We start from the raw sequence: 27,568 nt of genomic DNA, 5'->3' as shown, positions 1-27,568 counted from the left end.
AAACTGCTCACTGAGAGCAACTAGCAGCTTCCCGTCAGACCTGGTAGCAGAAACAGAAGAACATATACCGCGGTCTGCTCAGCCACGCTACATAAAGGTAGATGGGAGAGGGTGGATTAACAAAGACACACAGAAGGGATTGGGGGGGCAAAGACACACAGAGGATCTAGGGAGGACAAAGGCACACATAAGTTGTTGAAGGGTCACAGACACTGAGTTCACAGTGACTAACAGAGGGACTGGGGGGGGGGGGAGTGGGAAGAAGAGACATGAAAAGTTGGCAATTTTTGTATGGGGGGTGCAAGTAGCTGATCTTGCCTAGGGCACAACATAGCCCTAGCACTGGCCCTGCTACTAAACTGGGATTTTTATTTTCTATATGGGCAGTGTATCTTGAGCACCAAAACAACTTTTGCTAAAAGAAACACTCCACGCACCATAATCACTACAGCTTGTTTTAGTGGTTATGGTTTCAGTAGTGCCCAGTGTCCTCATTTGTAAGTAGGGCTTAGCTCATTGGCTGATGGTGATCAGCTGACAGGTGTGCAACGGGGACCCACATAAGTCAATCCATTGGAAAATTATTTGAATGCTTACAGTGGGATGGGCAAAGGGTCTTCTGATACAATAACCACTACAGCAGGCGTTCATGGTGCCTAGGTTCTCTTTTTTATGGGGCACTCTTAACATATCTACTAAAGCTAGGTATTGTGGTTTTATGTGCCCTAGAGTAGGGGTGCTCCAGTTGTGGACTGCATCTCCCCTGATTCTTTGCCAGAATTATGGCTGTCGGAGCAGTATGGGAGACGTGGTCAACATCTGGAGAGCAAATTGTTGTCTACCGCTGCCCTAGAGGCAGGGGTGTATTTGCCGCGAGGCAAACAAGGCATTTGCCTTGGGCGGCATTTTCCAGGGGGCGGCAAAAAAAGCCGCCCCCAAACGCCCAGGGCAAATGCCTTGTTGGGCTGGTGGCTGCTGGGCTGGTTGCTGGGCGGGCGGCTGGCGAGGGAGCACTTTCTCTGAGCTGTCTGCTCAGCTCCCTCGCGCGCCGCAGAGTGAGGCTGGGAGCCGGAATATGACGTCATATTCCGGCTCCGCCTCCCAGCCTCACTCTGCGGCGCGCGAGGGAGCTGAGCAGACAGCTCAGAGAAAGTGCTCCCTCGCCAGCCGCCCGCCCGCCCAGCAACCAGCCCAGCAGCCCGACCGGCAGCCCCACTAGACCCCAGGGAGAGGGAGAACCCCCCCAGCATTCCCAAAGGTAAGGAGGCTGGGGGGGTAAATAAAAAAAAAATGAGTTAATGTGAGTGAGTGTGTCTGTTAGTGTGTGTGTGTCTGTTAGTGTGTGTGTGTGTCTGTTAGTGTGTGTGAGTGTGTCTGACTGTGTGTGTCTGTTAGTGTGTGTGAGTGTGTCTGTTAGTGTGTGTGAGTGTGTCTGTTAGTGTGTGTGAGTGTGTCTGTTAGTGTGCGTCTGTTAGTGAGTGTGTGTTTGTCTGTTAGTGTGTGTGTGTCTGTTAGTGTGTGTATGTCAGTGTGTGTGAGTGTGTCTGTTAGTGAGTGTGTGAGTGTGTCTGTTAGCAGCTAACAGACACACTCACTAACAGACACACTCACTAACAGACACACTCACTAACAGACACACTCACACACAGACACACTCATACACTCACACACACACACACTGACAGATACGCATCCATTAGCTAACTGTTAGCTAATGGATGCGTATCTGTCAGTGTGTGTGTATTTAGAAGGCGGGGGAAGGGTTGGGTGGGGGTGAGGGGGCGCCTGAGTTTTGTCCTGCCTAGGGCAGCACAAAACCAGGATACACCCCTGCCTAGAGGCTCAGTGATATATTTGACAAAAAAAAATAAAAAATAAAAGCCACCATAGAATCTGTGCAAGGTTTGACCATGTCTTTCGGCAATTCTAATAAATGTGTATTTGAAGACACCAACTTAAAATTGTAGATGGCAATCTATAGCCCTTTATTTCACCAAATGCAGCCTGATAATTTTATATTGAAATATCTAATCTAATTCAACCATATTGTCTTACTGGGAATCGGGCACTTTTCATTCACTTTCAAAACGTATGAAGAAGATGTGATGTGGGTTTCTGAAAACATTGAACTATCAAGTGCTACCAGTCCTTACAGGTCTTCTGCAAATACTACAAATAAGCATAGCACAAAAACTATATCAACAATAAAACCAATTACAGAAATTTTACAACACGGAGAAAAATGACACCTATAACTTTTACAGCAAGTACAACATTAACAATTCCCCCTTGTATATATTTTGCAGGAACAAAAATCAAAATGTTACTGCTTAAAATCATGAATAGGCATACCCAACCGAACAGATAGTCACCAAACATATCTCTGGAGAAGTCCCACAATCCTCTTTACCATGTGGTATATATCCAATGTTGATAGAAAACACTGCAACAGAAACATTTGATTGATCATTCCCTTTTATACCCAGAAACCATGTACATCTGATATGACTTAAAAGGCAGGTCTAATAGAACACAAGCTATACATGTTAAGATCCTAACACTATAGGGTCAGGAAAACAAACATGTAGTGTTTTACCCACCATTTAGGTGGCTTGCCCCACACTTAGCCCCCTTAAAAGGAATTAAAGCACCTAACTTCCAGCGCCGCGCAAGTCTGCCGGCGCTAGATCTGCCCCCTTAGTGACATCAGAATTGCCGATTTTTAGACAATCCATTGCCGTTTTGGCCCATTAGCACCTCCTCATAGAGATGCATTAAATCAATCATCTCCATGAGAAAAATTCAGAGTCTCCCTGCAGAGCGTGGAGACGCTGAACGGCAGTGTTGCCTACTGTGCAGCACTGCCCCAGGAAGCACTTCTAGTGGCCATCTGAGGAGTGGCAACTTGGAAGTGTCCCTAAGGCAATGTAAACACTGCTTTTTCTCTGAAAAGGCAGTGTTTGTATAAAAATGCCTGAAGGCAATGATTACATTTACTCACCAGAACAATTACATTAAGCTGTAGTTGTTCTGGTGAGTATAGTGTCCCTTTAACCTTTCCTGGTAAATTTAATACTGCAATCCATGAACCAGTGTTTCCTGGCTAATCATGGCAGCATTTAACATATGGGTTAGCTCCTCCCTCCAGCCAATAGGACAGGGAAAACAATTAAAGAATTCAATTATCCCTGAGGTATAAGAGATCCCAGAAGACTAGGTTCCTCAGTCTTTTTTTCCTGTCCTCCTAGCCAGACAGGACAGCTTGTATTTATTACAAGGATATTTTTTTTTTTATGCTCACCTGGCTATGTCCTTCAGCCTTACTCCTTAAGAGGTCAGCCTCCCTCTATAGGAAGACCAGGTACATGCAACCCATCTCCTAGTAGCTGGGGACCCCTGGTAGTCAGAGGAGTTAGTGTTCCTCTGGCATCCTGCTGAGAGCTGCTGAATGCCTGTTCCTGCAGGTGAATCTTCATATTCTGGCGCCAGATTTCTGGTTCGGCGGATCAAGACGCCCGCACATGCGCGAGTAGCCCTTTGTTCGCCAGTATCAAAAATGGCGGCTCCAGGCGCTCACAGCTGTTCGCGCATGCGCGATTAAAGGCACAGCGCGCCTTTTCTATTTAAAGGGAAAAAGTGAGGTTTAAATTTTGCCGCAAAATTCAAATCCCTCAAGAAATACTTACTGCTCTCTGGGAATCAAGCTCCCTTTCTCTGCAGGTATTTATTTATTAAATGTATTAAATGTATTAGATTCAGGATACATTTTTTTTTTTTCTGTTAAAATATCCTTTCCTCAATCTTTTTTTTTTTTTTCTCTCTCATCCTGAACTTGTGTTCTTATAATGGATCTCTCCCACTTCAGCTAAATCAGCGATTCTAGGTCATAGGTGAGCATTGATTTATGTATTTTTTTTTTTCCATAATAAAAAGAGTGTAATAGAGGGTACAGTCTCTTGACTTCTGTAATTTCAGCCCTCAAGACCAGACAGGCCCTAGATCTTCCAGGAGAAGGGATAAACCGTCAGCCTGCGTTGGATGTGGCTCCAGACCCTTGGATAACTGCAGGCTATGCAAAAGATGTTTGACTCGAGTTGCAGGAGAATCTGATTTCCAGCAGCCTCCACGAGCATCCACCTCTGCCCAGGATATAGCCTCATGGATAAAACAAGCAGTGTCGGAAGGCATTGCTGAATCACACAAAGGCAAACGTCCTAGATGTGAATATCCCCATGAAAATCACGATTCTTCAGACGAAGATTTCGGACAGGATTCAGGTTCCCTGAACTTTGAACAGATGTCTTCCAGTGATGAGGAATACTCCTGCCCCCTAGACTCTAAAGCAATAGAGCGTTTGATCTCTCTCGTGAGAAGAACACTGGAACTACCTGACGAGGTGCTAGAAACCTCAGCAGCGGACAAACACTTCGGGGTTCTCAGTAAAAGGAAACATTCATTTCCGGTACACAGGTCCATTAAGGTCCTGTAATTCCGGTACATAGGTCCATTAAGGTCCATAAGTAATGAATGGAAGACTCCAGAAAACTTTCTCTGCAAAACCGTCTGCCAAAATTATACCCCATACGTGAGGAGGATTCCAGACTTTGGACCTCTAACCCAAAGGTTGATGCCTCAGTTATTAAGGGGGCTAAACGTTCTATTCTCCCGATAGATTCCACTGCTTCGCTGAGAGACCCTATGGAGAAAATAATTGATGCTGACATTTCAAAATGTTTTTTAGCAGCAGGTACTGGATGTCACCCTGCGGTTTCTATTTCTGCTATGTCCAGAGCTATGAGAGTATGGATCCTGGGCATAGAAGAGGATTTGGACAAAGGGGTCAGAAGACAACACATTGCAGATTCAAGTCAGACAAGCCAGTGAATGGCTCTTAGAAGCCTCTACGGATATAATTAAAGTCATGTCGAAGTTTATGGCATTCTCGGTTGCAGCCAGACGGGCACTGTGGCTCAGATCATGGGGGGCTGATATGGCCTCAAAACATAACTTATGTTCCCTTCCTTTTTCGGGTGAGGTATTGTTTGGAAAACCCCTTGAAGAAGCCATCAAGAGAGCACTCGATGTCAAGCAGGTTCTGCTTCCGCAAGATAGACGTCCAAGAAGACCTCCAATTGAACGTCGTTCATATAGGGAACACCCTTCCTATAGAGACAGTAAGGCTTATAGGCCAGGTCGTGAATACTACAGACCTAACTCCTAAGAGAAGTGGTCAAACCAACAAGTCCGCCAGAGGAAAGCCTAACACCTCTTCCTTTCGTCCTTCCAAGCAATTCTGAAGGTTACTACGCCCAAGCACCTTTGGTAGGAGGAAGACTTATGCATTTCCAAAGGGTTTGGGCAGAGATCCCAGACTTATGGGTGAAGTCCATAATTACAGAAGGCTATTCTCTGGAGTTTATGGACATTCACAAAAAAGAGAAGCTTTAATTCAGTACACTGGAGATCTTCTACATCAAAGGGTGATTGTTCCTGTTCCAGACAGACAAATGTTTCAGGGCTTCTATTCCCCTCTCTTCCTATTGAAGAAACCTGGAGGAAAGTGGAGACCCATTCTGGACTTACATCATCTCAATATTCACTTGAGGGTGAGAAAATTCAGGATGGAATCTCTTCGCTCTATAATACCGATGGTACGTCAAGGAGATTGGCTAATTTCAGTAGATCTGAAGGACACTTACTTCCATGTGCCAATAGTTCTTCATCACCAGAGGTTCCTCAGATTCTGCGTGAACAATCTACATTTCCAGTTCCGGGCTCTACCGTATGGAATCAGCACAGCCCCAAGGACCTTTTCAAAGATCCTGGTGACGGTTATCGTATTACTCAGAAAGAAGGGAATAGCAGTATTCCATTACCTCGACGATATCCTGATAGTCGCTCCAACATGCAAGGTTTAGCTAAAACATCGACTGAAGGTACTCCAGACACTAGAACGCTTTGGCTGGTTAATCAACTACCAGAAGAGTCAACTTCGGCCTGCCAGAAGGCTGGTGTTTTTAGGAGCGGAATTCGACACCATGTCAGCAGTAGTGTCTCTGGCCCACGACAGAAAACTGAGTATACTGTCACGCATTCGAGAATTTCAAATCGAAAAGACGACTACAGCAAGAAAATGTATGAGAATCATAGGTTCCCTTTCCTCCACGATTGGCCTAGTGAGATGGGCTCAGTGGAACCTCCGCCCTCTACAAGAATACTTCCTTCAGGAGTTCGATTCTGCCTCACAGGAATGGGAAATGAAGATGTCCATTCCGGATCACATAAAGTTGTCCCTCAACTGGTGGCTTTCTTGGGAAAACCTATCCAAGGGTTTCCCTCTGAGGGAGGTGGACTGGATGATAATCACCACGGATGCCAGTCAGGATGGTTGGGGTGCACATCTGAAAGACCAATTTGTCCAGGCTCTATGGCCCCTGCACACCCGTCATCTTCCTTCCAATATAAGGGAATTGAGAGCAACCTTCCTGGCTCTTCTACACTTCAAACCTCTCATTCAGAATCAATGGGTGAAACTGAGGATAGACAACAGGGCTGCTGTTGCATACATCAACCATCAGGGAGGTACCAGAAGTTATGCACTGATGAAGGAGATCAAGCCAATCATGAGTTGGGCACAGAAAACTCTAACCGGGCTCTCTGCCCTATAACTTCCTGGGAAGGAGAATACGATCGCGGACTTCCTGAGCAGACCTCAAGTGAAGGAGACAGAATGGAAGCTATCCGATTCGGCCTTCCAACAACTGGTAATGAATTGGGGGCTCCCACAGGTGGATTTAATGGCTACTGCTCAGAATACTCATCTTCCATGCTTCATGACAAGGATATTTCACCCTCTGGCATATGCTCAAGACGCCCTTTCATCAAGCTGGCCGTTTCAGCTGGCATATGTATTCCCTCCGATCCAGCTCATTCCCGCCCTCCTGAAGAAAATCTCCAAAGAACGATGCAAGATAATAGCTATCATCCCATTCTGGCCTCATCGTCCATGGTTTCCCCTCTTGAAGAGTCTGTTGATAGACAATCCATGGGAAATTCCAGTCTTCTGGAATCTTCTGTCCCAATGACCTCTAGTACACCCGGAGCCACACAAGCTGCGTCTTCATGCATGGCTCTTGAAAGGAAATCCTTAAGCGAACAGGGGTTCACTGAAGATGTTGTTTCCACCTTGTTACGTTCCAGGAAGATTTCTACCTCTTCTACGTACTATAAGATATGGGGGGCCTTTGCGGAATGGCTTCATGAAGACGTGAAGGATTTAGAGTCACCTTCTATTTCCCAGGTTTTAGGATTCTTACAGGCTGGGTTGGATAGAGGTCTAAGTCTGAACACTCTCAAGGTTCATTGTTCAGCTATCTCTGCCATGTCAGGTGTCAGATGGGCTGTAAACCCCATGGTAATGCGCTTCATGAAAGCAGTTCTTAGGATCAGACCACCGATCCGGGCATTCAAGTGTCCTTGGGATTTACCTTTGGTCCTACAGGCCTTGATGGAACAACCTTTCAAACCATTGGACGAAATCCCTATGTTATCCCTGACTCAAAAGACCCTGCTTCTATTGGCATTGGTTTCAGCTAGAAGAATGGCGGACATAAGAGGTCTTTCGGTAGAAGAACCTTATACCACTTTCTATCATGACAAGGTCGTTCTCCGTCCCAGACCGGAATTTCTGCCTAAGGTGGTCTCTCCTTTCCACCTGAACCAAGAGATCATTCTTCCAGTCTACTTTCAGAATCCGTCAAACGAGATGGAAGAAAAGTGTCACATGCTGGACCTTAAGTGGTGTCTTTTGATTTACATTCAACGGACTAAGGCATGGAGGAAGTCTCCTCAACTCTTCATTGTCCCTGGGGGCTCCCGTAAGGGCGAAGCGGCCTCTGTTTCTACTCTCCGTTCCTGGACTGTCTCCATTATTTCAAGGGCTTATAAGGTCCGAGGAGTTCCCGTTCCAAAGTATATAAGGGCACACTCTACCAGGTCGATTGCCACTTCATGGGCTGCAGAGTCTGGAGTATCACCAGAGAGCATTTGCAGAGCTGCTAATTGGTCTTCTATTGGGACGTTTGTTAGTCATTACAAACTGGATGTTTCTTCAGATTCTAGTCTGCAATTTAGCCTTTCGGTCCTAAACTCTTGTGCTTCTCAAAGCAAATAAATTATTTCTGAGCATCTATTCCCTCCCTGTGGTATTTACTGCTTGGGTATTCCCCATATGTTAAATGCTGCCATGATTAGCCAGGAATAGGGAACATTTATTCATACTTACCGTAATTTTCTTTTCCTGGCTATTATTCATGGCAGCATTTGGGTTGCCCACCCATTTTTATTATGTCGGATCAGCTTGCTACTAGACTGAGGAACCTAGTCTTCTGGGATCTCTTATACCTCAGGGATAATTTATTTCTTTAATTGTTTTTCCTGTCCTATTGGCTGGAGGGAGGAGCTAACCCATAATTTAAATGCTGCCATGAATAATAATCAGTGACTTACCTGTATCCAGCGCCGATGTCCCTCGGTGCACGCGCATTAGACCTCCCCATAGGAAAGCATTGAATAATGCTTTCAATGCTTTCCTATAGGGATTTCGGCGACGCTGGAGGTCCTCTTTATGAACACGGAAGTGTCCTCCAGTGGCTGTCTAGTAGACAGATGGGCAGAAGTGGTCTGGGCGCCTGGAGTGTCCCTTTAATTTATCTGAAATAATCACCCCTAAATCCCTTTCCTCAGATGTTGAGGTTTAGACTCTATCAAATATTCTGTACTCTGCCCTTGGGTTTTTACGTCCAAGATGCATTATCTTGCAAAAGATGTAGAATCTCCAAACTTTTGCAATTCAGATTTTAATTCATAGGATTTGTTAGCAAAGTTTGAAAGTTAATCTATGTGAAATAATAGACCTTAGCAGTTATACTGGAAACATAGCAGTTCGGCTATTTTGATGTTACATTTGAAACTCACTTTGAATTCTCATTTTAGCAACAAAAATGTGTAAGCCAGTTACATAGGCTAAAAAGAGACGTGTCCATTAAGTTCAGCCTTACATCTGTTTTTGCTGTTGATCCAAAAGGAGGCAAAATATAAATTTAAAAAAAAAAACCAGTTTGAAACACTTCCAATTTTGCAACAAACTAGATAACAAAAATTCCAAATTCCTTCTTAATTCCAGAATGGCAGTCAGATTGATGGAGCAATCAAGCAGTTAAATCAAGCAGTTAAACACTGACTAATGATTCAGTAAATAGCCTGAATAAATGAACACAATGTTTGTCAAAAGATTTTTCTTCGTTTTAAACCACTGAAAATACATTTTAATAATTGGAGGCAGTAAGTGGAACCTTTCCTGCAGAGCTCTGTGGGACATTTATTTTTGTAACACAGGAAGAGGTCACATGATGCAAGGCAAACAGGTGGGAGCATGGTCTGTGTGTGGCTGCCAGGATCATGTTACTGTGGGTGCAGGGTGACACCCTTGCATGTGGGGCAATAATTATCTGAAAATTTTAAAATGTTAATTCAGTTTTTATGGAACCAATTATTAACTGGCAGAGTGAGCTAGCTGTCTGTAGCACTTACCTCCTTCTGCCAACTGACTGCAGAACCTCTTGGGGAGCAGACATGACTGTGATAATGTGATAGTAAAAGAGGCTGTGCAGCATCTTAAAACTGAAATTAGTGAATTGTTCTAGGCATGTGACACATTAAATCACTACGCTAGGGCTTATTCACTTAAATGTGATCTTTCGCAGTTTAAAGGATGCTGTAGTTAGTCACCATAAATGCTACACATGTGACATGTCATGATTCCCTTTTATTCCAGACCCTTTTAGTCCAGAAGTTTGGTCCTTAAGGGGTTAATATAGTTGTTCTGGTGTCTACAGCTTGTCCCTGCAGCCTTAGCACTGTAAACACTGGCTTTTCAGAGAAATGGCAATTTTTACATTGCTGGCTAATTACATATCTAGTGGGATTCACGCAGATGGCCACTAGAGGTGCTCCGTGTGTCACACGCTCTACATGGAGGGAATGAACATTCCCTGGTGAGATGCTTTGATTCATTCGCAATAGTTTTTTGGGTTTTTTTTTATTAAAAATTTGAACTTCACTTTCCTATGTGAAAGCATTGAATTGGCTGAGATTATCAAAATTGATAATCTCAGTCACAGAGCCAGCCACAGCGAGAATGGTAAAATCACCTTTCATCTCCAGAGAGCGGAGGGCCAGGGACCTAATGCTGCATTCCAGCATTGCCGGATTCCTTTAACCCCTTAAGGACACATGACATGTGTGACATGTCATGATTCCCTTTTATTCCAGAAGTTTGGTCCTTAAGGGGTTAAGCTACAGTGGCTAAACTGGGGAGATTCTCCGCTATACTTCAGTTTGGCTGTTTTACTGTCTATTCAAAAGATGTTATTCATTACGTATGACAAATCAGCAAAATAACTGATCTGGGGAAATTCTCCAGCTCTACTGTAGTCACAACTTTCCTGTTTCACCTATGCCTTTTGGATATCAGTTCACTGTAATTTTCAGTTCAATATTTTTTCATAAATTTTTCATCAGTGTGGCAGTATCCTTTTTAGCATTGCTGAATCCAGCATGTTTTCCTGTACACACTTCAAAGATGTTGGTATGCACATGTAAAGTGCTGCCCTGTATTATTCTGCAGCAATACGGAGATTAATCAAAACAGAATGTCTCGGATCAATTATCAATATCTTCATATTCATCAGTTTTCCTCTGGCAATATAATATTGCCATTTACTAAAGAGTACATTTTCATTAACTTGTATCCAATATAAAAAAGTGCATTCAGGAAACCAACCAGAAATACTTGGAATGCCAGATTTTATTAACCAAAGTGAGAATTGTGAGAAATTCCGTAAATTAAAAATGAGCTATGTTTCAGGGATTTTCTAACCTAAAATTCGAACTTCACTTTGAACTCTTGACAGTTTCACTCTATAATTATTTGTGTGTGAACAGACATTGGCCTTGATTTAATTTGTTTGAATCAACATCAAAAAATACTCCAATCTGATAGAAAAACAATCATCATACACTTTAATTATGAATTCTGTAGATTAACCCCTTAAGGACCAAGCTTCTGGAATAAAAGGGAATCATGACGTGTCACACACGTCATGTGTCCTTAAGGGGTTAAAGGGATTCTCCAGTGCCAGAAAAACATATCAGTTTTCCTGGCACTGCAGGACCCTGGAGTGTCCCTCTCCCTCCCACCCCCCAGCCCAAGTTGCTGAAGGGGTTAAAACCCCTACAGTAACTTACCGGAGTCCAGCGCGAGCAGGGGAGATCTAATGCGCATGCACGGCAAAAGCCGCACACGCGCATTAGACCTCCCCATAGGATAGTATTATTTAATATTTTCCTATGAGGATTTCGGCGACGCTGAAGGTCCTCACATAGGAGGACGTCCAGCGTCGCTTGAAACACTTTTGATAGACAGCCATTAGAGGAGGACTTAACCCTTCAATGTACATATTGCAGTTTATGAAAACTGCAATAATTACACTTGCAGGGCTAAGGGTAGTGGGAGTTGGCATCTTGACCACTCCAATGGGCAGAAGTGGTCTGGGTGCCTGGATAATCTATTTAACCCCTTAAGGACACATAACATGTGTGACATGTCATGATTCCCTTTTATTCCAGAAGGTTGGTCCTTAAGGGGTTAATAATTTGAAAAGTTTTTTGTTTTTTTTTTGGGAGGGGGTGGGGATTAATTTCCGATGCTGATTCAAACAATATATATAATGGTCCTTTTACTGCAGAGTAGTATAAAGTAGTGTTGTATGGTTATTTAGTTATGTGAAATGTACTGATTACGCATTGTGATATGTGTTCTAGCTCTGGCAATTTTTAGGAAATCATATGCGAGAATTCAGAACCTGCATATGAAATTAATCTGGGTTGCTATTAGGGATCGATCGATATTGATTTTTTTTAGAGCCGATACTGATACAGATAATCTGTGAACTTTTAGGCCACTAGCCGATAACTTACCAACACCGATATTCTATACATTTACCGTTTTGAAAAAATAAACAATTTCTACACAAATCTACTGTTTACTGAACATGATTAATATTTTTTTTTAGCAAATCTTTTTTATTATTTTTTTATAAAGTGGTAAATACACAAAATATACATGCCAGTCAGATTTCTTTTAATGTTTTCAAGAATATTTAGTGCTCCTCTCCCCTCCCTGTCCGTTAGTGTACCTCTCTCCTCCCTTCCCTGTCCCTGTCCCTTAGTGTACCTCTCCCCTCCTCGTCCCTTAGTGTACCACTCCTCTCCCTTCCCTGTCCCTTAGTGTTCTTTTACCCTCCCCTCCCCTCCCTGTCCAGTAGTGTCCCTTAGTGTACCTCTCCCCTCCCCGTTCCTTAGTGTACCAATCCTCTCCTTCCCCGTTCCTTAGTGTACCAATCCTCTCCTTCCCCGTTCCTTAGTGTACCAATCCTCTCCTTCCCCGTTCCTTAGTGTACCAATCCTCTCCTTCCCCGTTCCTTAGTGTACCAATCCTCTCCTTCCCCGTCCTTAGTGTACCACTCCTCTCCCTCCCCGTCCTTAGTGTACCACTCCTCTCCCTCCCCGTCCTTAGTGTACCACTCCTCTCCCTCCCCGTCCTTAGTGTACCACTCCTCTCCCTCCCCGTCCTTAGTGTACCACTCCTCTCCCTCCCCGTCCTTAATGTACCACTCCTCTCCCTCCCCGTCCTTAGTGTACCACTCCTCTCCCTCCCCGTCCTTAGTGTACCACTCCTCTCCCTCCCCGTCCTTAGTGTACCACTCCTCTCCCTCCCCGTCCTTAGTGTACCACTCCTCTCCCTCCCCGTCCTTAGTGTACCACTCCTCTCCCTCCCCGTCCTTAGTGTACCACTCCTCTCCCTCCCCGTCCTTAGTGTACCACTCCTCTCCCTCCCCGTCCTTAGTGTACCACTCCTCTCCCTCCCCGTCCTTAGTGTACCACTCCTCTCCCTCCCCGTCCTTAGTGTACCACTCCTCTCCCTCCCCGTCCTTAGTGTACCACTCCTCTCCCTCCCCGTCCTTAGTGTACCACTCCTCTCCCTCCCCGTCCTTAGTGTACCACTCCTCTCCCTCCCCGTCCTTAGTGTACCACTCCTCTCCCTCCCCGTCCTTAGTGTACCACTCCTCTCCCTCCCCGTCCTTAGTGTACCACTCCTCTCCCTCCCCGTCCTTAGTGTACCACTCCTCTCCCTCCCCGTCCTTAGTGTACCACTCCTCTCCCTCCCCGTCCTTAGTGTACCACTCCTCTCCCTCCCCGTCCTTAGTGTACCACTCCTCTCCCTCCCCGTCCTTAGTGTACCACTCCTCTCCCTCCCCGTCCTTTAGTGTACCTCTCCCCTCCCTGTCCTTAGTGTACCTCTCCCCTCCCTGTCCTTAGTGTACCACTCCTCTCCCTCCCTGTCCTTAGTGTACCACTCCTCTCCCTCCCTGTCCTTAGTGTACCACTCCTCTCCCTCCCTGTCCTTAGTGTACCACTCCTCTCCCTTCCCTGTCCCTTAGTGTTCTTTTTCCCTCCCCTCCCTGTCCAGTAGTGTCCCTTAGTGTACCTCTCCCCTCCCCGTTCTTTAGTGTACCACTCCTCTTCCTCCCCGTCCTTAGTGTACCACTCCTCTCCCTTCCCTGTCCCTTAGTGTTCTTTTCCCCTCACCTCCCCTCCCTGTCCAGTAGTGTACCTCTCCCTTCCCGTCCCTTAGTGTTCCTTTCCCATCACCTCACTGTCCTTTAGTGTACCTCACCTCTTCCCTCCCCTTCCTTCCCTGTCCCTTAGTGGTCCTCTCCCCTCTCTCTCTCCCCACCCCTTAGTGTTTCTCTCTCACCCTGTCCTTTAGTGTCCCACAGCCCCCCATAACCCCTCACCCCAAAGGTGGGCCTTTCTCCTCCCTGGTGTGCCTTGGCAGAGCGGAGCGCTTCCTTCCTGCCGGTCTTATGGATGAGCCGGCCCTGCATGTGCTGCCCACCGCCGCCTCTCACATTATTGGCAATATCGGTATCAATAGTGGCCGATACAGATATTTTCCAAAATCTGGAATATCGAACCGATAATTGGTCTATCCCTAGTTGCTATACTGTGTGATATTGAAAAAACACAACTCCGCCCCCCACCAACAACTGTGTAATTTCATTGTAACAATTTGTTCTTTAAAGATGCTTTATCAACAGTGCCTATAGTTCTCATGCTCATGTCGCAATAGTCAACCCCTCACTAGCACTGTCCTCATGCTTAAGCTTACACATCATGCTACAATATAAAAATGTGCATTGTGTTTTCATTGCTATGCCCTGCTAAGTTACTGTCTGTTATTATGCAAAAGCAAATGTGACTGTTTATTTTCTTTATGCACGCAAAAATAAAGAATATATAAAAAAAAATAGCAAAGTAGTAAAAAAAAAAAAAAAGATGCTTTATCAAATAGAAATGTCCCGTTCCTTTGGGAGTACTAAATTAGTGGCTAAATTTCAGTGCTTTAACCAGGTCTATAGGAGCCATGTTGTGATTATGGTATTAGATGCCATTGGTCCTTAAGATTTTAAACACATGGGCTTTGGAATGAAACTGAATCTCTACAGAAAGAAAAACTGTATGCAATAGCAATTCCTTTAAAATAAAATTATAAAAAAATGTTTTGTTTATTTTCTCTGAGGATAGGAAAAAGCAAAATGTTGCAGTTTGCCAGTACCAATTTTGCTGATCTTTGCTATTTTTGTAGTAGTGTTCCAGATATGAAAATCAACAGAGTTTAACAGCATGGAAGACAAGAGACGGAGAGCTCGGGTACAGGGAGCATGGGCTGGAACCACCAGGGCAGTCCCTCGGCCAGGTGAGATCCCTTAAATGAACACTCCAACTGGAAAATCTTTTTTTTTTTTTTTTTTTAACTATATAGTAGATATATTCTAATTAAAAACTTGCATACTTTGGGGATATATCTGAAACCAGCTTGAAAATGCTGCAGATCTGCTGTCTCTCTCCTTTTTACCAAGCACAGCAGAATGTGCTTGCCACGTCAATTAACTCCGTAGATCCAATAGAATCGGGAAGTATACCTCCCAGCTATCTGATTGGCAGCCAGGGAGGCGTTTCTGAAATTCGTTATAAAAATGCAAATTTTCAATTTCTTTTATAAAGTAGAATTAAGAGGAGATACTCGACACACAGCAAGCTGAAGTGCTTGATATGTGTGGAAAGTCTGTTTAACATGCATCTGCCTTGTGATATATAAAAGGGTGTCTCAAGCATGACTGTGCTACATATTTTAGGAAATGGATGAATCTCTTTGCTTAACAATTTTATGATAAAGATTCTGGAATAAAAAGAATCCTGTTTTGAGTCAGCCAATTGTTACCATAACAGTTTATTACATACACCAGTGTCTGAGTCACAACAGAGCAGAATCTGCAATGGACAGTACATTTCTTAACAGTAAACATTTTAACTGGTGATTCCGTACGAACAGGTAATTCTAGAATGTAAGCATGTGTGAGCAGCGCCCTTAACACGTCTATTCCTGTGCGTCCAACTCGTCTTGTTGCAAATACTGGTTAGTCCACCTGTTGTACAGCGCTGGGGAATTTGTTGGCGCTTCATAAATAATAATAACAGTTATAGCGAAAACTGCATTGCTGTATTCGCATCAAATGTGCATTCCAAATAAAACTCTGTTGCAAGTGAATTAGATGAAAATAAACGCTAGATGGCAGTGTGTGTTACAAAACACAAGAATTAGATAATATATATAAAATGATATATTGGTTGTCTGTCTAAGAACAGTGATTGTATTCCTTAGACATAATACATTGTTCACTAATGTAAACACTTACCCAAATCCCTGAAAAGCTTGTTAGAATGTCCATCCTGGGTACCTTTTAAATATTCCTGCTGCCAAACGTTTGTTGTGATTCCTTTAACCCCTTAAGGACCAAACTTCTGAGATAAAAGGGAATCATGACAGGTCACACGTCATGTGTCCTTAAGGGGTTAATGTCACCTACCCTACTTGGCTGAAGAACAACAAACTTACTTTAAATCTTTGGTATTTCTGCTAAATAAATGGTGGTAAATATTGTGCGCTGGTTTTAACTCATTCTGTGTTGAAGGCATGGGTATTGTAATGTTTTCCACAATCCACGCTTTTTTTTTTTTTTTTTAAAGTAAACTTACAAAAGCGATGATTGGATTATAACTACAATCCGACTATAAGTTGTGTTCATAGTTTTCAGCAAGTTCAATAGATCACTTTTCATGATATTAACTGTTTAAAACAAACATTTAATATGATGTAACATATTTAATGCAGTCATAATGACCTTCTCTTATAATAAAATGTATGGTTTCTATACCCGCCTGTAAAAAATTAAATATATGAGCTGAATATATTCAATATTAATTAGAAAACCACAGATTATTTTTTTTTTTTAAAGGTTTTATCAATATCGTGAATTTAAAGTGTCTTTCCACTGCATTTAATACAGTATTATAAAATGTTTCGAACAAACAGATACCATGTGTTTAGAAAGACCGGATCACCAGTTTACCATCTAATAGGAGATGGGACAAATTAACATAAAAGAGAAGGTTAATAATAATAATAATAATTAATAATAATGACTTTAATCTTCTGCAAATGGATAAAGTTATAGTTCATACAGAACTGACTTCCGAGATGTGGGGCAGTGTGTAACTAGTATTTACAGTAAGAGAGGGATCTTTTAAAGGGATATAAGCTTTTTAGAATAGAGTATAGAGCAATGTGGGGGGGGGGTACTTAAAGGGACACTCTACTGCCCAAATTTAAAAAAAATCACTGTTCACTAGATTTTGCCCCAATGAAAACATGTATGCATTTTTTTTTCATCAGGGTATATCTAAAAGCAACTTGCAAACACTACAGATCTCTTGACTGTTGGCTTTGCAAGCCCTGCCCTTCTACCCCAGCCCAGACTTTCATTGGCTGTCCAATCACAGACTTCCCAATGCAGCTCAATGAGAAGTCTTTGCAAGGCGGGTGCTTTGGGCAATTGGCTGCCTCTTGAGTTTAGCTCCACGGAGCCAAACAACCAGGTAGTAATAGTATTGTCTGATTGACAGCCAGGGGGTGTAACAAAGTTCATTTAGAAAAGTGACAATACCTCGCTTCACAAAATAAAGCACTTCTGAAAAAAAAAAAAAAGTGGAGTGTCCCTTTATTTAAAAGGATAGGGTTCCGGAGGGCGCTGTGTGTCAGGGTTAGGAAATAGAACATTCTTGATGATATGGGGAGCCACTAAAGAGCTTTAATCCAATGTGAGTTTCATGTTTTTGCTTTTGAAGCTGAGGATCCTGTACTAAAACCCCAACTGAAGACGAATAGGCCTGAGAACCCTGGGAGGAACTTTGTGTATAAAGAACCCACGGAGGTAATGGCTCAATGTGAACATATACAGCCTGAACAACATTCTGCCTCGTCCAGCATCATCTAACTAACTGTGTTTTTTCCAGGCTTATCGCAGGGCTCCAGAACCACGAGTCATTGAGTAAGTCGAATGAAAGAGAACCAAACTAAATGTTACATTATACCATACAGTATCAGAAAATGGCACGTCCTGTATGGTTTTTATGGCAGTTTTGATTACTTTTTTATTTCATTTTAATAATGTCAGCCTGCCTACCATTGACCTCCTTACTCTGGTTGTGTTTACAGTAAACATCCAGTCCACTTCCCGTCTCTTTATTGTCACTGGCATAGTTACTCATTTGCATATTATCTGCACTTTTTCTTTAAATCCATGACCATGTGGCCTCACTTAGCAACCTTATAGTTGCTTTGGATTTCAATGCCATCTATAAGCTGGTGACACCCAGATCTACCTCTCCTGCCCTCCTGTGACGTGTCACTAACTACCTCTACTGCCTCCAGCAAGATGACTACTCGTTTCCTAAAACTCACTTTCAAAAACTGAGCTCCTTTTATTTTGACCTTTGAAAATGTCCCCAATACTGTAACGCCCCTTGCTGATGAATGAAACCCCCATTGTACATAACTCCCAGCTTGCTGCTTTGGTGTTATTCTGGAGAGTGACAATCACACTCTCAACAAGCCCAGATTTCCTATCCAGAAACATTGCTCGTATTAGCTCACTAATTCATGAAATTATTGTTACCCACCTCAGTTACTGAAATCCTTATCAACATTTTCATTTCATTCTTGCACATTTCAAGATCCAGTCCAAAGTACTGACAATAACATTGGTTTCCCAAGACAACTGCGCCCTTCTTTTGTCCTCTATTCAAACTCGCATTGCTAATCTCAACTTCAAGACTGTAAATAGTAATAATAATGACGATAGTCAGTGCATACCTGCATCTAATAAATCGTAACTTACCCATTGTGCTGATCTGTACTGTCCTTTCTTCTCAGTGTGTCCGGCGTCCATGAGATCAGCATATCCTCTGCCGGGGTTTCCAGGTAAAACAACGTGCTGTGATCCGGGCCAACTCTTGGGACGTTTGTCCATGCCACTATGGGAGCAAGTGTAACCAAGCCATCACTGCTTTCACACATTAAGCATGGTGGTCAGTTGCAGGAGGCATGGCGGTCACTGTTCCGTGCTCAGATTTATGATATTGAACAATACACCGTAGATTCTGCATGTGGCCATTTACAAGGATGTCCAGCCAGCTTTCTGTGGCGTGTTGATGATCCACATATATGCAGGCTGATGCACTTGTCATGGGCTCGGTAAAGTGTTGCTGCTTGGACATTATGTGACAAAGACTGTAGTGCCCCAAATGAAATTAGAACTATTCGGCAGCATCTGTGTCTTTGTCACGACCACACCATCAGTTATAGCACCGGTACAGATGGTACATTATGGTGGGATGGCCAAACGTAGATCCCCCAGCTGTTTTAGAAATACAGCATACAAATTGTAAATGTGGATGCCCCATGCATTAAGAGAATCCTACCAGGGAAATAGAACTTTAATTGTGTGCACACGTGTGTGTATAGGGCTGTGTGTGCAAATAATTCTACATTTTGTTTTCCATCAAGCCTTTCTTTTTAACTGGACCGTTTGGTGTTTCCCTCCACTGTCCGTGATCTCCCATTGCTCCTCTGATGTAAGAGAAAAGGGATAGTTGATCTTCTTGAAAACTGCACACACAGAGTTCTTGCACCATAACCACTGCAATAAGCTGCAGTGTTTATATAACTTGAAATGTCCATTTAAGCGTGTGTTTAACTTGCCTCTCTTGTATACAGACTAATGGACCATGTTGTTTTCTCCTAGGCTTAGACTGTTCCCTTTGTTTATTGAGCCCAAAGAAGCAGGCTGGATGTTTGAACAATTACTTCAAGAAGTCCCTTGGAATCAGAAAACTAATATGGGACCAGGTGATTTTTTTTGTTTTGTCTTTCACCTAAATTTCCAGTAGATGGCGTAGTTTACACGTGAAACTGTTACTTGAACTTGATCATCTGCCTTGTCTTAAAGAAAAACTGATGATTTTTTATTTATTTTTTGTTTGTTTTTTTAATTCTTTATTTTTGATGTGCACAAGGTAACATAATTGCTTGCTTGTGCAAGAACAGTATAGTATTACAGCTGGAAACAAACATGGCGTTGGTAACATCTGCACATATTTTTAAATGTATAAAACAAGTGAGAACACGATATGTTCAAGCTAGGAAAGTAGCTAACCGATAAGCTTTTTCTCAAGAACCTGCATTCCACTGTGAAAAACAGAGAGCGACAGACTTAACATTAGAGTCATGTTGCAGAGGAAAGGTATGGCACATTCAGGCTGTTTGGCTGGCTGAGTATGATAAGGGTGATGAAATGCTTTTGCTGGTGTGGTGTCTAGGCTAGCTAGGGGCTGGGATGTTATTTTACTAAGGTGTATAATAGGGTAGCTTAAACAGACTGTTCCTTCATACCAATTGTCTAGCCTAGCTAGCAGATTGAAGTACTAAGGGGTACTGGTCGCTTAGATTCCAGTTAAGTTAACTGCTTTTGTGAACATCTCTAAAACTAAAGATATACGGCAGGTTGTGTCCACACTGTCATTCTCTGCAGTTCTGCCTGTGCATAACACTCAGAACGACAGGAGGCTGCGTATTAGGGACTTTAACCTTTGGCTTCGTGAATGGTGTTGGGAGCAAGGACTTGGATTCATTTCTCATGGTAGCTCTGTTTGGAATGGAAATAAACTGTACAAAAAAGAGGGTTTGCATCTTTCTCAAAAGGGAACAAATGTTCTTGTGAGTTGAGGTTTTGCTAGGATGTATTTAAAGTAGATTGGGGGGGGGGGGCAAAAGGGTAATAAAACATCAATCCAATTGCCTCCCCCCCCCCCCCCCAAACAAGGACGGAAAGTAATTGTAGCGAGTGTGTTAAAAAATGATAAGCTCAGAGTCATGTCTACAAATGCTCGCAGTTTAGGGAACAAGATCCATGAACTTGTGGCAATAATGGCAAATGATAATGTAGATTTGGTCGCTGTTACTGAGACATGATATAATGAGAAAAATGACTGGGGGCAATACCAGGGTACTCTTTATATAGAAAAGACAGGGAAGGCAGGAAAGGGGGAGGGTTGGCCCTGTATGTGAAGGATATCATAAAATCTAGCTTAAAGGGACACTATAGTCAGCAGAACAACTACAGCTTACTGTAGTTGTTTTGGTGAGTATAATAGTTCCCTTCCGGCTTTTTTTGGAACAGCTGCATATTTATACCTTATCATGGGAGTTTCTCACAGCCTAAACAAGACATCTCTTGACAGGTTCTGCAAATTTATATAATGTTTACATTGCCTCTAGGGACACCTCCAAGTGGCCACTCCTTAGATGGCCACTGGAGGTGCTTCCTGGGTCAGTGCTGCCGAAAAAGCAGCCCTGACGTTAAAGGGACACTCTAGGCACCCAGACCACTTCTGCTCATTGGAGTGGTCTGGGTGCCAACTCCCACTACTCTTAACCCTGCAAGTGTAATTATTGCAGTTTTTTATAAACTGCAATAATTACATTGCAGGGTTAACTCCACCTCTAGTGGCTGTCTATTAGACAGCCACTAGAGGTCACTTCCTGGGTTCTAGCACAGGAAACCTGTGCTAGAGCGTCGCTGGACGTCCTCACGCTGTGTGAGGACCTCCAGCGTCGCTCAAAACCCCATAGGAAAGCATTGAAATGATTTTTCAATGCTTTCCTATGGGGAGACGTAATGCGCATGCGCGGCATTGCTGCGCATGCGCATTAGGTCCCCTCGGCCGGTGGGCGAGATCAGTCTCGCCCACCGGCCGACGCAATGAAGAGGAGGAGCGTCGCGGAGGCGGAGACAGCGACGAGGGACATCGCCGCTGCCTCAGGTAAGTCACTGAAGGGGTTTTCACCCGTTCAGTAACCGGGGATTGGGGGTTGGGAGGGAGAAGGACCCTCCAGTGCCAGGAAAACGGATCGTTTTCCTGGCACTGGAGTTTTCCTTTAAGCATCCCCACGCTCTGCATGGAGACGCTGAATTTTCCTTATAGAGGTGCATTGATTTAATGCATCTCTATGAGGAGGTCCTAATTGTCCAAAAAGGCATTTGGCCCCGCCCCCGTGCTGATTTTAGCCAATGATTGGCAAAAAAGCTACAATTTTGATGGTGTCACAAAGGGGTCAGAGCCAGCACATCAGGGTGGATGTTCCAGGAGAGATAAGCCAAATGGCAAATGATTTAGGTAAACTAGAAAAATGGTCAGAGTTGTGGCAACTTGACATTTAATGTGGATAAGTGCAAGATAATGCATCTTGGACGTAAAAACCCAAGGGCAGAGTACAGAATATTTGATAGAGTCCTAACCTCAACATCTGAGGAAAGGGATTTAGGGGTGATTATTTCTGATGACTTGAAGGTAGGCAGACAATGTAATAGAGCAGCAGGAAATGCTAGCAGAATGCTTGGTTGTATAGGGAGAGGTATTAGCAGTAGAAAGAGGGAAGTGCTCATGCCATTGTACAGAACACTGGTGAGACCTCACTTGGAGTATTGTACGCAGTACTGGAGACCGTATTTTCAGAAGGATATTGATACTTTAGAGAGAGTTCAGAGAAGGGCTACTAAACTGGTTCATGGATTGCAGGATAAAACTTACCAGGAAAGGTTAAAGGAACTTAACATGTATAGCTTGGTGGAAAGATGAGACAGGGGGGATATGATAGAAACATTTAAATACATAAAGGGAATCAACACAGTAAAGGCGGAGACTATATTTAAAAGAAGAAAAACTACCACAACAAGAGGACATAGTCTTAAATTAGAGGGACAAAGGTTTAAAAATAATATTAGGAAGTATTACTTTACTGAGAGGGTAGTGGATGCATGGAATAGCCTTCCAGCTGAAGTGGTAGAGGTTAACACAGGGAGGGTTTAGCCTATTAACAGCCGTCCAAGATAAAGTAAAGCATCCCATTATTAGAGATGTTAAGGAGGCTACAGAAAGTCCACACAACTTAGCAGAGGGTTCATGCTAGCTCACTAGGTGCAGTAACCAAAAATAACTAGTTTGCAGGTGGCTCACACCAATTGCACTCACACCCTGAGTCCCTTAACAGAGGCTTCACAATAAATGTCAATGACCTTCGTACTGAGACTTACGAACAACTGCCAAAGACCGGATTCCACTTTTGTTAAAAATGACAATCCCGTTATATCAGAGATTTGTTTTTTTGTTTTTCATTTTCTACAAATAATCATTTAAGTGTTGGTCTCAAATTAACTCATTTTTTCTTCGTCAGATGGACAGTACCAGGAGCCCAGGCTCACATGTTGGTATGGTGAACTGCCATATACTTACTCCCGCTCTACAATGCAGCCAAACCCTCACGTAAGCCTTTTGACAATTTCTCACCTATTGCTTTTGTTGTCTTGCCTTCTTTTTTTGCTTTGATATTATTGCAGAATGATGTTTCGTTGTATCAACAGTGGCATCCTTTGCTGACAATGCTAAAAGATCGCATTGAAGAAGTGACCGGGTACAGCTTCAACTCCTTACTCTGCAACCTCTACAGACATGACAAGGACAGCATAGACTGGCACAGTGACGATGAGCCAGCACTTGGCAGAAATCCAGTTATTGCTTCGCTCAGCCTGGGCGACACTCGTACCTTCCAGATGAGAAAAAAGCCACCCCCTGTAAGTGATCTCTGGGTTAGGGACACTATATTGATATAGGCAATAAAAACATTTGGCACCTTAGCTATTGTGTCAGTGGTCATCTCACAGGCAGGGGCTCTGGTCCTGGAACCTCCAGGAGCAAATAAATGCCTGTGTCATCTAGCCTCCCAATCTGCATTTAAATGGTGTAAGCAGCCATGGGTAACCTTAAACTTGCCAAAGCTTAACTTCCACTTAATAGTGGTGAGAGGGTGAACAGGTATGTAGAGTGCCAGCATACTACACAGCTCTCAGATAAAAGAACTAAAATGAGCAAATAGTGGCATACAAGTGAAGGTGGAACAAGAAATGTGGGGGGACCTGATCACATGAGCTTACAATCTATATTATCATCCTCTTGACTGGATAACTGCATGCCTTATTGTACAGATAAACAGTTGAGTATTTAGTGTAATGAGAAAATGATGTGTTGCAGTGAATATATTATATAATAGTGTGTTGTTTCACACCTCCTCTTTAGTAATAGAATCAGTGGTTCTTATAATGAAGTAATCCACAGCATCGGAACAGCTGCATATTTATACCTTATCATGGGAGTTTATCACAGCCTAAACAAGGCATCTCTTGACAGGTTCTGCAATTTTATATAATGTGCCTTTCTTTTTTTTCAGTGATTATCCAATCCGCTCTTCATTCTTCCTGTTCTAACCTGAGCAGAGCTGCTATTATGTAAACTATAGTGTATGACATAACTGATGGAGCAAACCATCTATTTGTCAATCGCACACACTGTGACACTGAGTGGGACCCCTCCGCCTGCTTACACAAGTTAATGTCACTGTCTGCATGTAAATGGGTCACTCTGCGGGAGGGGTTCAACACTCACAGCGCTTTCTAGAAGCAAAAAAATCTGTCACCCACTCAGTGTCGGCACATAAGTCAAAACGTAGCCTCCCACGTATTGTATATTTCGTGATATTAACAAGCACTCAACAGGGAGCATTGTGAATGAGATAAGTAGAATTTTCTAGGATAGAATTGGGCACATTTAAAATCCCTTGGAGCTTATTTACTACACAGTGTTATGGCAAATTGACAAATCGTAAAATACATACCAAGTTTTTTATTTTTATTTTTTGTATTAATTGTTTATTGTAGCGTATCTTTGCAGTGTTTTATCATATCACCATAATGCACTGTTTGGTGAAGCTTTGTATGTTTGTGTTATGTGCTCCACTATCTTGCTAGTTAAGTGACTGTATGTTAACATACGTGGATTATTGGCTTAGTGGGTATCAGTAAGAGGGTTTAAAGAGGAACTGTCTCTTCTCTGAAAGTGATAGTTACTTTTCCCTCACTCCAGTGTCCTTGAAGCAGATTGATATATGGGTAAATTATGCATTTACTGCCTTACAGGAGGAGAATGGGGACTACACGTATGTGGAGCGTGTTCACATACCTTTGGCTCATGGAACATTGTTACTAATGGAAGGAGCTACTCAGGAAGATTGGCAGGTGAGCGCCTGATACAAAAATCTTTCCAATGCATGATCGTCTTTTCCCGGACTACCCCATAGAAACATTGTGTCTGCTCTAGAACTGCACCTACAAACCAGCAACACTGCCCATATTGACCCAATGCAGTGTGCAGCATCCACTCAGTGTGTTGCTAATATGTTGGTGCTGGAAAAGCTGTGGTGAATTTAACTGATGATCTGGAGAAGCGTGGGGTATATTGATCAGACCATTTAGATTGGTGACGGGTTCTTTATAATTTCATTGTGGTGCTTCCAACCAAAGCGGACTCGGAATACATTGCAAAATAATATACACAGAGGCTATAATGCTTGTGATCATTTCTTTTAAATAATGCAAAAAAAATGACGGTTTTTCTTCTCTGCCCTCCCCCTTGCAACATGTCCAACCAGCTTGAGAGGATTAAGGAAAGAGATTGTCATGTTCCCAAAAATTAGAAGTACCGTATTTCTCGCTCCATAAGACGCACCTAGTTTTTAGAGGAAGAAACCCAGAAAAAAAAATATTCTGAACAAACTGTCCAATAGTGTTTCTTACTATGGGACAGTTTGTTCAGAATATTTTTTTTTCTCCCCTGTCCCATAGTCTTCTCTCCTCCCCCCTCCCATAGTCTTCTCTCCTCCCCCCTCCCATAGTCTTCTCTCCTCCCCCCTCCCATAGTCTTCTCTCCTCCCCCCTCCCATAGTCTTCTCTCCTCCCCCCTCCCATAGTCTTCTCTCCTCCCCCCCCCCCCCCCCTCCCATACTGTTCCCCTCCCCTTGTCCCATAATTACTTACCTGTCTTGTAGCGTGGGCTGGCCTTACAGCGCACACCGCGGTACTGGAACTTCAATTTCAGGTTCCGGTTTCCGGCAGGACTGAAAGGAAGTGTGCACACTGAGTGCGTACTTCCTTTCAGTCCCGCCGGAAACCGGAACCTGAAATTGAAGTTCCTGTACCGCGGTGCGCGCTGTGAAGCCGGCCCACGCTACAAGACAGGTAAGTAAAGCTTTATATTCGCTCCATAAGACGCACAGACATTTCCCCTCACTTTTGAGGGGAAAAAAGTGCGTCTTATGGAGCGAAAAATACGGTAAGAGCTCCCCCAAACCTGTGTGTTTAAAATTAATACGTGTGGTTTGTGCTTCTCCATTTCTCTGCAGCATCGAGTTCCCAAAGAATACCACGACCGACGACCACGGATTAACCTTACTTTCAGAACTATGCTTCCAGAAACCACAGCCGTACACCGTTGATCAGCAGAAGAAATACAGAGTCTATACATCTAGGCTATCGGCTGATGTCTGGATTCCTTTAATTATGAGCAAATAACCCTGTACAAGGATCGCCCCTTACCCAGTCACTGACGAGCTTAATAGCAGTGTTTATAATGGGAAAGCAATCGCTGGGTGCCCTTTACCTAATTTACAAAACCACCTTTTGTTTTGACTGAGTGCAAGTACTATTTGGATTTACCTAATTTATGTCTAGATGTGTTTAAATGAATATAATATGAAGCATCTCTGCTGGTAAAGGTCACAAGGATTTAGTAACTACTTGTTTGCACTATAGCTGCACAGTTATTTGTTTCGAACATGGGTTTATGACTGTCTAAAAGATAAATTAATTTAATGTTTCATATTGATGAATAGTAAGGGTAAACTCTTACAATAATGCTAATAACTACATAAAAACCTTGGCTATTGGTATCCTTTCCATTACAGATTAAAAGGGGATGTACCCTACCTGCCTACTGCCAAATATCTTTCAATATAATCATCCTGGCCCACATAGGATGTAAAACTAAACGGGTTCATAGCAGAATTTGCTCCTTCACTGACTGAGACAGACACTTTTTTTATTTATTAACTGAAATTCGAATTAATATGTTTAATAAATCTTTATTTTCAGTTTACTTTTCATATTGATAGCAAGTGTGAATACAGTCTAATAAGCAATGCTATTTCAAAACAGTGAAGCCAGTCGATTTCCAAAATAGTGATATAGAAATATGGGACCAACAGGTATGATAACAAGTGTGAATAAATTTAAATTGTTGATATGATAATACAGTGAAATGGTAAAATGGTCTGATAAAAAACTAAGGATAATCGATGAGAACAAATTAAGAGAAACTGCCCATCACTAGAACAATTTACTTCTTGCAAAGAGGGCAACAAAAATTATAGGTAATTGAACTCACAGGATCACACTTGAATAATATAGAATTTACATATATTAGAGAATCATTCAAAGATATGTGGTACAACACTGTAATTTGTGAAAAGTTTGTTGTCCATAACGAAATATTGCATTATTTTGTCATTTTCTTACATAAAAATCCCAGGAATGCAATCATCTTTCTAAAATTCATTATGCTTGTGTTTATGCAATATACACACCTGTGCGCATGTATTTATATTTGTGTGTAGATTTCTATTTAATTTTCTAAAGTACAGGAAGCTTGATAAAGTTTAACTTTATTTTTCTTTTCTCAATGGTTACATAACAAGCATTTCCCTTCCGGCCGTTGCATAAACACTCCTCTCATCGTTAAATGAAATAATTTGGAAGTGTTATGTTGGCTCTCTCTGCTCTTCCTTATGTAACGCCGTACGCATGTAAATTATCAGACAGAGGATGCTAATAATGACACACATCTCCATAGCAACCTGCGTGGAACATTACTGAGCGCTATATGTGGGAAGATTGCAGGGCGGCTTGGAAACTGTGACAATGAGGGGTGGTGAATCCTCTGTCATCATTGCCTGTAACAGAAATTCTGTTATTATCCAGAACATTCAGCAGCCTTCGAGATGTTTCTCGTGTCACTTTGGTTTTGCCATTTAGTCATTCGA

At 42.8% G+C, this 27,568-nt stretch overlaps 1 protein-coding gene across 3 annotated transcripts; it reads left to right on the top strand.

Moving 5' to 3' along the window:
• The first annotated feature begins 20 nt into the window (after positions 1-20).
• On the top strand, positions 21-26,892 carry ALKBH3 (alkB homolog 3, alpha-ketoglutarate dependent dioxygenase). Of its 3 annotated transcripts, none has more exons than XM_063437728.1 (10): positions 21-97; positions 14,771-14,881; positions 17,371-17,456; positions 17,539-17,573; positions 18,458-18,505; positions 19,329-19,432; positions 22,817-22,905; positions 23,004-23,213; positions 24,612-24,710; positions 25,874-26,892. In XM_063437728.1, the coding sequence occupies exons 2-10, from the start codon at positions 14,809-14,811 to the stop codon at positions 25,964-25,966; spliced, it is 837 nt and encodes a 278-aa protein (XP_063293798.1). In that variant the 5' UTR covers positions 21-97; positions 14,771-14,808; the 3' UTR covers positions 25,967-26,892. The 3 variants fall into 3 exon arrangements, with proteins under 3 accessions (XP_063293798.1, XP_063293797.1, XP_063293799.1); XM_063437727.1 differs by lacking the exon at positions 21-97 and adding an exon at positions 9,375-9,425; XM_063437729.1 differs by lacking the exon at positions 21-97 and adding an exon at positions 10,036-10,055.
• The last annotated feature ends 676 nt before the right edge of the window (positions 26,893-27,568 follow it).

Source organism: Pelobates fuscus, chromosome 12 (assembly GCF_036172605.1).
Source record: "Pelobates fuscus isolate aPelFus1 chromosome 12, aPelFus1.pri, whole genome shotgun sequence".
Classification (NCBI taxonomy): Eukaryota; Metazoa; Chordata; class Amphibia; order Anura; family Pelobatidae; genus Pelobates; species Pelobates fuscus.
The sequence above is the reverse complement of the archived record's forward strand: the minus strand, read 5'-3'. Positions and strand labels throughout refer to the sequence as shown.

What these genes read in the sequence shown, in the direction of transcription:
- ALKBH3 (XM_063437728.1), top strand. Translation starts at nt 14,809, where the DNA reads ATGGAAGACAAGAGACGGAGAGCTCGGGTACAGGGAGCATGGGCTGGA. An exon ending in TGTATAAAGAACCCACGGAG is followed by an intron (nt 17,457 to 17,538) that starts GTAATGGCTCAA and finishes TGTTTTTTCCAG; the next exon opens with GCTTATCGCAGGGCTCCAGA. An exon ending in GAAAACTAATATGGGACCAG is followed by an intron (nt 19,433 to 22,816) that starts GTGATTTTTTTT and finishes TTTCTTCGTCAG; the next exon opens with ATGGACAGTACCAGGAGCCC.